General features: G+C 39.2%; 1 protein-coding gene and 1 long non-coding RNA gene across 2 annotated transcripts; one reads left to right on the top strand and one right to left on the bottom strand.

Annotated features, from left to right (window-relative positions):
- The first annotated feature begins 401 nt into the window (after positions 1-401).
- LOC117767930 lies at positions 402-930 on the top strand. The gene is made up of 2 exons (XR_004614966.1): positions 402-784; positions 827-930. It is a non-coding gene; the product is annotated as an uncharacterized LOC117767930 (long non-coding RNA).
- Positions 931-1014: 84 nt separating this feature from the next.
- Positions 1015-7642, bottom strand: imp4 (IMP U3 small nucleolar ribonucleoprotein 4). The gene is made up of 9 exons (XM_034595846.1): positions 7544-7642; positions 6928-7036; positions 6746-6829; positions 6525-6634; positions 5215-5347; positions 2568-2722; positions 2364-2458; positions 2205-2278; positions 1015-1145 (listed from the first exon to the last, which is right to left on the bottom strand). The coding sequence occupies exons 1-9, from the start codon at positions 7544-7546 to the stop codon at positions 1033-1035; spliced, it is 876 nt and encodes a 291-aa protein (XP_034451737.1). The 5' UTR covers positions 7547-7642; the 3' UTR covers positions 1015-1032.
- Positions 7643-8874: the final 1232 nt, after the last annotated feature.

The raw sequence follows: 8874 nt of genomic DNA, 5'->3' as shown, positions 1-8874 counted from the left end.
CTGAGAATTATAATCTTTTGCAAGAGAGGTGGGAAACGTGTGTGACAAATATACAAATGCTTACAACGACAAGAGGGACACACAATTATTATTTGCCCATTGTGGAGAAAATTCTACTGGAAACTAAAAATGAGATATTTTAAACCCCCTTACATTTCTTAAAAATGTGATACAAATAAAACAAACAAGTGTTGGAGAGATTGCAAATGAATTGGAGATCCTACACATCTTTTGTTGGTGGCAAGGAAAATTGTGACTTTCTTGTGTTAAACTGCTGTTATCCACTATACAGCAATGAAAGGAGAGAATAAAGAATATGTACCTAATGGAAAAAATAACTGCAAAATTTGATGTAAGAACTAATGAATTTTGGGAAGGATAGGCCCCTGCTATGAAAAATTTAAAACCATGATGATAAGAGTTGTACAGAATGAAACGAAATTAGACACCATACAACTTCAGGAAAACTTTGTAACAGTGTCGTCCTTTTTTCATACAGCATTTGTTTTTTTGTCATCGTTAGTAGGGCCTTTTTACCTGCCTAATGTAAACAGTTATTTTGTGTATTTCATTGCACTTTGTTTCAATAACAGCAGCTTATAAAGTAAAATGCAAATTTTACGAATGGTATTAAAAAACTGGTTCAAAAAGGTATATATAATTACTGGGATTATATGTTAATATATTTTATACATGGATAGGTAAGATTTTCTTTCCCACTATAGACAATACAAAATACCATTGCGCCTTTACAGATTATTACAACAACTTTTATTACAACACAGTTATAATACAGTCAGTACTGTATGTCTTATGTTTAACAAAGGGTTTGACAAAACAGTTTATTTAAAAAATACTGACACTCATGATGGATATGATGCAGTCTGATCACCCATTTACTACAAAGGTGACCATAGTTGCTGACTTAAGTAAAAACTGACAGCAGATTATTCTAACAAAACCTCATGTAAGACTTTTACGAGTCCAAAACGCAGTTATTGAGGACAACTTTGGTGGAGCTTTTTAAATCCTTTATTGCACACTGAGGAACCTCCTCTTCTTTGCTGTGTGTGTATACGCATGGTGACGCCACTCCACGTCTGCCGTGCTCTCGTTCTCCAGGGTGCCCAGCTTGATCATGTACACTAAACAACAGAACAGATGTTAACACTTAAAACATCTCCAAAGAACTGCAGCAGAAAAGAGAAATTTGACCGAATTTTGACAAATTTCTCATTTATTCTTTTTTTTTCCTCATTCCAGAATGATTACCTCATGTGTAACACATTTTCAGAAGGGTGGTTTATGAACAGTGATGATTTTACATATGATAAAGTACTTTCACTAAAAACCTTGCTCCAGCTGCTGTTGGCTTCTTTCGGTGGTTTAACACTGATCCTGGATTTAAAAAGGAGCAGTTTGAAACCTCAGGTATCAGACCGTAAATTTAATTAATGTACATCCGGTACAGACAAAGGCCTGGTTAAATAAAACTAACTCAAAGAAATCTCACGCATGAATTTTGTCATTGGTATTGACTGATTTGGGAAAGCTTATATTGGCTTATATATTGACTTCTCCAGTTTCCAGATATAAAACAACCCCTTCACTAAATAGGATATTCTGGCAAAAACAAATGCAGCATTTTCTCGTCAAAAAATAATCCTGGGTTGAGAAGTAAAATGTAGAAACATTGTTAACATGGTGTATTTTGTCAGTCATCCGTACACCCCCCTGAATTTTGTTAATTAAAAGGCAGAACATCCCTGCAAACATTTTATCAACCTGATGGCAAACGGCAGGTCGATGACACAACCTCTCACGTGACACCTGTTGAGATTGAGTTGGAGGTTGCACCTAAACCACTAAACAACCAGACTTACTGAAAATTAAATGGAATATAAATTCATACCATAACAAAGTTATGTGGTATTAAGTTGTGTTTGCATAACATGTGATAAAATTAGTCTGAAATTTAAAGCTAGTTGAGACGATGTTGACGCAGCAATCTGATGTCAGTTCAACTTTCACTTGGACGAAATATTTCAACCCCTGACAATGTAAAGGTTTAAACATTTGTTTCATTTATTTTAAATGTTGAAATGTTTGCTGAGGCTGAGTCTGCCTTGCTTCTGTTCTTAGTTACCCTCACCAGGCAAGGACCCATCTCTGTACTGCAAGAATCTTTATCTGTCCATACTTACATTTCATTTCAAACCTGGGTCCTACTTCTGTCAGCTCAACATTTTTGTGGTCTGTTTTCTTGTAGGTGTGATGTCTGCAACAGAAAAGGATTACTGCTATTATTACTGTAACACAGGATCTGTGTAGCATTTATATAGGGGGAGCACTTTCCCACTGACCTGAACGAGATGAAGTCCTCCTGGTTGGCAAATGTGATTACACGCCTACTGTCCTCCTTCGGCACTGGAAAAAGATACTTGAGGATATTCGATACCTGTGTGAGCAGAATTAATTAGTTTTACCCACAAACCAGTGGTGAAAGAAGATATCAGCATTGTGTTTGTGTGTGTTCATGTACAGCACAAGGTCCAGCACTCACTCACCCTCTTGCCGAGCTGTGAGGAGAAGTTATGAAAAATTAGGTGGGGGTAGGCCTCCGACATGGTGCCTATGTCTGGAACATCATGCCTCATTACCACATTGTAAAGTGTGAAATAAGCTGTAGGTCCAAATGGCAAGTGGCACACCACCAGGCCATCTGTAGATATATTAGAACAAAAAATTAAATCAGATACACTACTAATTGCAGTTATATTATAACTGCTGACTCGAAACGGCGTAATTTAAGTTGTGTTTTAAGCCTAAAAGTCCACAACCGGAAGTAGAGATGCTAGCAGTCGTAGCGATGCTAATGCACACCCCGGGTGTGCCCTTGGACGAGAGCTTGTGTGCAGTATGTGCGATTTTCCGGTGTGTGCGAGCGAACATGACTGCGGCCCTAGAGGAGGATATCAGTGGACTTTTAGGCTTAAAGGGGACATAGCATGCCCATTTTACCACAAGTTGATATGGTTCCTTGGGGTCTTAATGAAATGTCTGTAACATACTTTGGTCAAAATACCACAAGGATCATTTCAAACAGCTCCTTTTTACCCTGTCTAAAACAGCCCTCCACAGAGTGACCTGTTTTGAGTGCCTGTTCCTTTAAATGCTAATGAGCCAGCTCCCCCCTCCCCCCCATGATTTTAAACGATATAAATTACATATTTTATATGATATAAATTATCAAATATGCATCCCATACTTTGTATTCCCCTTCTGTTGTCCTGGAGTTTTAATTTTCCCAATCACATAATTAAATGTCCCCCTCTGCCCATCCACTACAAGCACACAAGCAGACAGACAGAGAGAGAAAGAGAGAGGGGGGGGGGGCTATGAAGACCATCATTTACCCCCGAACCCCGACATTCAACGGGTACAACAACAAGCGGAGAAAGCAGAATCGCGGGCTGACCTTATATATACAGTCTATGGGGCTGACCAGCGCGGAGAAATGCACGTCCCGTGTGAACAGCCAGGCGGCTGCGCGCTTGAGAACGGCGCTGCGCTGCCTCGCAGCGGCGCTTCCGCATCCGGTGTACCCCGGCGTAACTACTGTAACCCGGCGTAACTACTGTAACCCGGTGTAACTACTGTAACCCGGCGTACAGTAGAGCTGAACACTGCGGAAGTCTTCCACACTGCTGGCTGTGTGGCGCTGACACAAATTCCAGCTCACGCACGGGAGAGCGAGCGGTCGCGCCCGAGCAACTGCTGCAGCCTCCCAGTCCCAACGATCCAGACAAATGCCACATGTGAGTGAATCGCGGGCTGACCAGCGGAGAAATGCTCATCCTGTGTAAACAGCCAGGCGGCTGCGTGCTTGGGAACGGCGCTGCGCTGCCTCGCAGCCTCGCAGCATCCGGTGTAAACACGGCGTGACGGAGGTGGGGGGTGGGCCAAGACCATGTAGGGAGACTTCCAGTTCCTTGTTACGACACAAAACCCAGGAAGCTCAATCGAGTCACTCAAGCATGACGTTTCTGACTTAGAGGAACCATAACAAAACGCGCAAGTGTTTTTTTCCCAGAGTTTTTGGGTTGGTAGACATGCCAGATACCCACATTAACCTGTAGAAGCACTAACAAAGTGGAATTTGCATGCTATGTCCCCTTTAAAACATGGTGTAAGTGAAGCCGTTTCGAGTCGAATATGAATGTCGGGGATTGCGGACACTTGGATGACACCACAAGAGCAGTATGGAGGCATGTTATGTTTTTTCACGTCTGAAGAAGCTCACCAGTTTCTTCAATTGTATTGGATTTGGCTGCAACGCTGCTTACCCCTGAGAATCTAGAAGTGTTTTGTGGTCTCAAACACTTCCTCTGGGTTCATGTTTGCATGACAACCCATTCACTATCTGTGAGATATTTCAGTCGAACCAATATAGTGTATAAATACATCAAATGAAATCATCCCCATACCAAGAAGTGAGGCTAAAAATTAACAGGAAGCATGTCTGGTGTCATTCTAACCTATTGATAGCAAATGTGTCCAAAGTTCATCCATCAAAGTGGTTCTTGGCTGTTTCATGAAATAAAAATTATAAAATAACAAGGCTGCTAATGTGGATATAAACTTTATAAAATAACGATGCTGCTAATGTGGATATCAATTTTCATGAAGTCATAACACACTGGTGTTGCAGTTAGTTTTAAAGAAATCAGTGTACCTCTTGTATAGTACTGAAATAATGAAACATTATACAATCTCCCCTTCTGTTCCTGAGCTATGTCATTGAAAAATGTCCAGAAAACTGTATTTACAGAACATTATGATGTTGTGTAACAGTCTGCCCAAAGGTCTTAAGGGCTCTACATCTATTGACAGTTTCAAAAGAAACCTAAGACACATCTTTTTACAACAGCCTTCTCCCACTGTGTGTTTTACTGCAAAATGTTTACCCGATGGCTATTCTATCCTGTCTGAATTTACCATAATCTGCTATTTATATTCCATTTAGTTTTTTTCTCATTTTGTATTATTTTTAATATCGTGTAGTAACCTCAGGGATATGCACAATTCTAGTTCTAATGTGTAACAATCATGGTTGGTGAATACTTCACGAGGTTCCTATAGGACATGTTAACACAATTTAAAAGAGCAATCAAATGTCATGAATATGTAACGTAAATTAACAGGCGTGCGTACCAGGCTGTCCTCTTGTTTCGTGCATGATAACGAGGTCTGTAACATTGTTGGCTTTGCAGGCTCCCACCAGCGAAGCGATCTCATGGTTTCCTCTGTTCATGCGCTGGGCTCCAGGGAACATCAGCTTTACCTCCTGTAACAAGTTCCACACCGCACGTCATGTTATTCTCTGTTCAATATTTCCTCCCACTCTTTACCGATTGATTGTTCAGTAGAAAATGGAAAGTAAAATAGGAAGCTGTATGAGGCTTTATGTTGCTCTTTAGTGTGACATGTAACTGATGTATATTTATGGCTCTTAAGCCAGAGAAACATGTCTACCCCAGATAACTGTTCTTTTTTTCACTTTCAGACAGCAGTTTCTAAGCAGCATTACTTCTTGGTTGGTTAACAGTGATGTTACCCACTAAGAGTCCTTGTAGCTGTAATGTCAAATCAATGCAGGATTATGTCTCTGTGCAGATATGGAGCGATGACCTGTCAAAGGTGTTTCCCTGCCTTTCACCCCTTGTGTTTGCTGGAACAGGCTTCAGGCTGTTTAAGGCCCTTAACAATGGCCAAAAATTGAAGAACGGATGATTATTATTATTATTATGATGATTGCTGGTGGACTGAATTTAGTGTCATCATCTTGTTCTAAGGTCGGAGAGCTGTATATAATGTAATGTAATGCTTTGTATTAATATTTCTTAAATATTCTGGATTGAATGTCATCAGGTACCAGGCAAATCATTTTGTAGTATGTGTTATTATATTTGTAAGGTCAATTGAATCCCAATTGATTATTCATGTATGAATCATTGAATATTAGAAACTTTACTCTGAATTGTTAGACAAATTTCAGTTTTGCATAGTCAGTGCATGTGCAGCAGTGCATTGACTAAAAGATTATCCTATATTTGGTGGTCCATTTACAATATAATCTATACTAAATTACATTGTTGATTTGAGGAATCTTTAACAATATTTTTAAGAAATGTGTGAAACTACATAGCAGGGCGATAACAATAAAGTTTTCTAGTAAATATTTAACATTCATTGTCAACTACTGTAGATATCACGTCACACAGCTTATACATATGCAGTTAATAATGGGGATCAGAGTGAAAGGTGTCTGCAGCATAACTTTCACTTCCCTGCTCACAGACACTTAAACAGTGAGCTGTGACAGATACATGGACCTTTGAGAAGCTCCTTACATGTGGACTTCATTGTTGTCCCTGTGGCCCTGAATCACACTAGTGTCTAGCAACCTCATGATCAGTCTGCTGTCCGAACTGAGTGAGTCACCACAGAGAAACTGGCCTGACCTTAGCAAACATCTTGAGTCTGGAGCTCGGGTCTCTGGACGTAGTGACCATGACTTTGGGATCTTCCACTCCGGCCCATTTATACTCATCATCCATGTGAGAGCTGATGCCTGCACAGACAAAATGACAAATGTATAATTTAACGGGAAAAAAAGAAAAGAAAACTGATAAATCAGTGTGATGAGATGTTGTTGATAACGCCAAGAAATCGTGACACCAACCTTCTGCCCCTTCATCGTCATACTCCAGTAGATTCTGTAGCTGCAGAGCTTCTCTGCGTACCTCAGTTGGAATAAGCAAATTTTCTGCAGAGAGGGAAACAATTTAAGCTTTTGATTAGGATCATCCTAAAGTGCAGACAATGCAAGGAGTAAAACAGAATCTACTGAACGTGCCATCCTACCTTCAAGTGCTCCCTTCAACTTCTGTTTTTTCTCCTCTATTGTTCGGAGCCTGTCCTCCTGTGCCTTCCTGTACAGGTACTCTCTCCTCTGTCTCACCTCCCGACGAAGCTGTCCACATTACATTAAGATCATTACATCAAAGTTTTTCAAGCAAAAAGATTCAGGCTCTAACTGGACACATGATATTTCAAGAGAAAAATGTGACTGATGAGACATGGGATAAGTTCTCCGTGAGACAGACAGGCTGATACAGGCTGATTTTTACTGTGTGTACATCTACATCATCATTCTGTGTATTTGATTACGTGTGGGTTTAAGGTACGAAATGTCCAAGATTTACTGATCCTAGTTTTATTGATCAAACCAATTTAACAAGATTTAATGTTGAACGATAGTTAACATTTGAACAAAGCTACACACTCGTTGGGAGATGGTTTCATCAAAAACAACGTGTATAACTGTGGCAGAGAAACATGGATAGTTAGGTTAGTTCGCTGAAGTATTAAAACATAGAGGGGCCAAAGTGTGTCGGTAACACCAGTTAGGATATCAACATGAATTAACGATAACATACGTTTCGCTTCATATATATTTTTCAGTTAGTTTTCGACTTACCATGTTTTTATCTCGCTGGTTGTTGCATGGAAGAGAAACTCACATGGAAGGAGGAAGTCCACGAACAAGAGTTTGTTTCATTGGCTAACACAGTAGCCAATGAGAGCGCTCGATACTGGCCGGTGAGCTTTTCAAAATAAAAGCTCGAGATTCAAGGATCAGGTGCAGAAAATCCATCTTTACCAACAGAGAGTTTAGAGTGTGTGTAGTTTTAGCAAGGTGTTCCTAATAAACTGCCAGCTGAGTGTATATTATACATTTTTAATATAGATTTGAGCCATACAGGTTTAAAAAAAAAAAAATCACCTTTACAAAAGTCAATTTTAACACATTCATATCCACAGGGGAACATTCCTTTTTAAAATTTCCTTTGCAGCACCCAACATCCTGAGCAAATTCCAGATCTATTGATTTTATATATATATATATATATATATATATATATATATATATATATATACACACACACACACACACACACACACACAATGAAACTGCTGTACAATGAGAGCTCTGACCGAGCCTCTGAACAAGAACGCAGCATCTCTCTGTGATCACGAACAATGAGGGATTCAGATGCCGTCTCATACTCCATCTTATTCTGTGTTCATCCCAACAGAAAACTAACTTAACATCCTGTTTTTTCTCCACAGAGACCTTTCACAAAATCCTATTGAAGGTGAAACTAATTTTAAAGAATTGACACATGAAACAGCCTTTATGAAGAAATGTTTGCATTTATTGGACAAACCAAACATAAGCAAACTCACACACAGTGTAAAGATGAGACATGTCATGGGGTGAAAATTAAATGAAGGATTTCATTCCTAAATAAGATATATCCATGCAGAAAAAAAAATCCCAAATCCAGTATTTCTAATATACACTCAGCTGGCAGTTTATTAGGAACACCTTGCTAAAACTAACACAGTCTAATACAGCATTCCTCAATGAAGATATAATTTTAAGAGGAAGTAGTCTGCGCTGCTGTGTAACTTCATTACTTCATAACAGGAACAACTGTCAGCATAATACAATGTAGTTCAACAGCATCTCACAAACTGATGACTGACATTATTCTACAGTTGAATCATCACCTCTTTAACAATATCCACACAAACTGAACATTATAAAGTCCATTAAGACTGCAAACATTTTAGCTATATATAAATGTGTAAACTGACAACTGAGTGTATAATATTAAATGGTTACTTTAGTTAACATGATTTTTAGTAACTTATCCCTTCCGGGAAATTTCCTGTTAAAATCATTTGATAAGATTTCAGGGACAATGTTTCTGCATGGTGTAGACAACATTTTGGAACAAAGCT

This window comes from Hippoglossus hippoglossus, chromosome 9 (assembly GCF_009819705.1).
Source record: "Hippoglossus hippoglossus isolate fHipHip1 chromosome 9, fHipHip1.pri, whole genome shotgun sequence".
NCBI classification, from domain to species: Eukaryota; Metazoa; Chordata; class Actinopteri; order Pleuronectiformes; family Pleuronectidae; genus Hippoglossus; species Hippoglossus hippoglossus.
This window is presented reverse-complemented; position numbering and strand designations above follow the sequence as displayed.

What these genes read in the sequence shown, in the direction of transcription:
- imp4 (XM_034595846.1), bottom strand. An exon ending in GTTGAAGGGAGCACTTGAAG is followed by an intron (nt 6,830 to 6,927) that starts GTAGGATGGCAC and finishes CCCTCTCTGCAG; the next exon opens with AAAATTTGCTTATTCCAACT. An exon ending in GACTCAAGATGTTTGCTAAG is followed by an intron (nt 5,348 to 6,524) that starts GTCAGGCCAGTT and finishes AACTTGTTACAG; the next exon opens with GAGGTAAAGCTGATGTTCCC.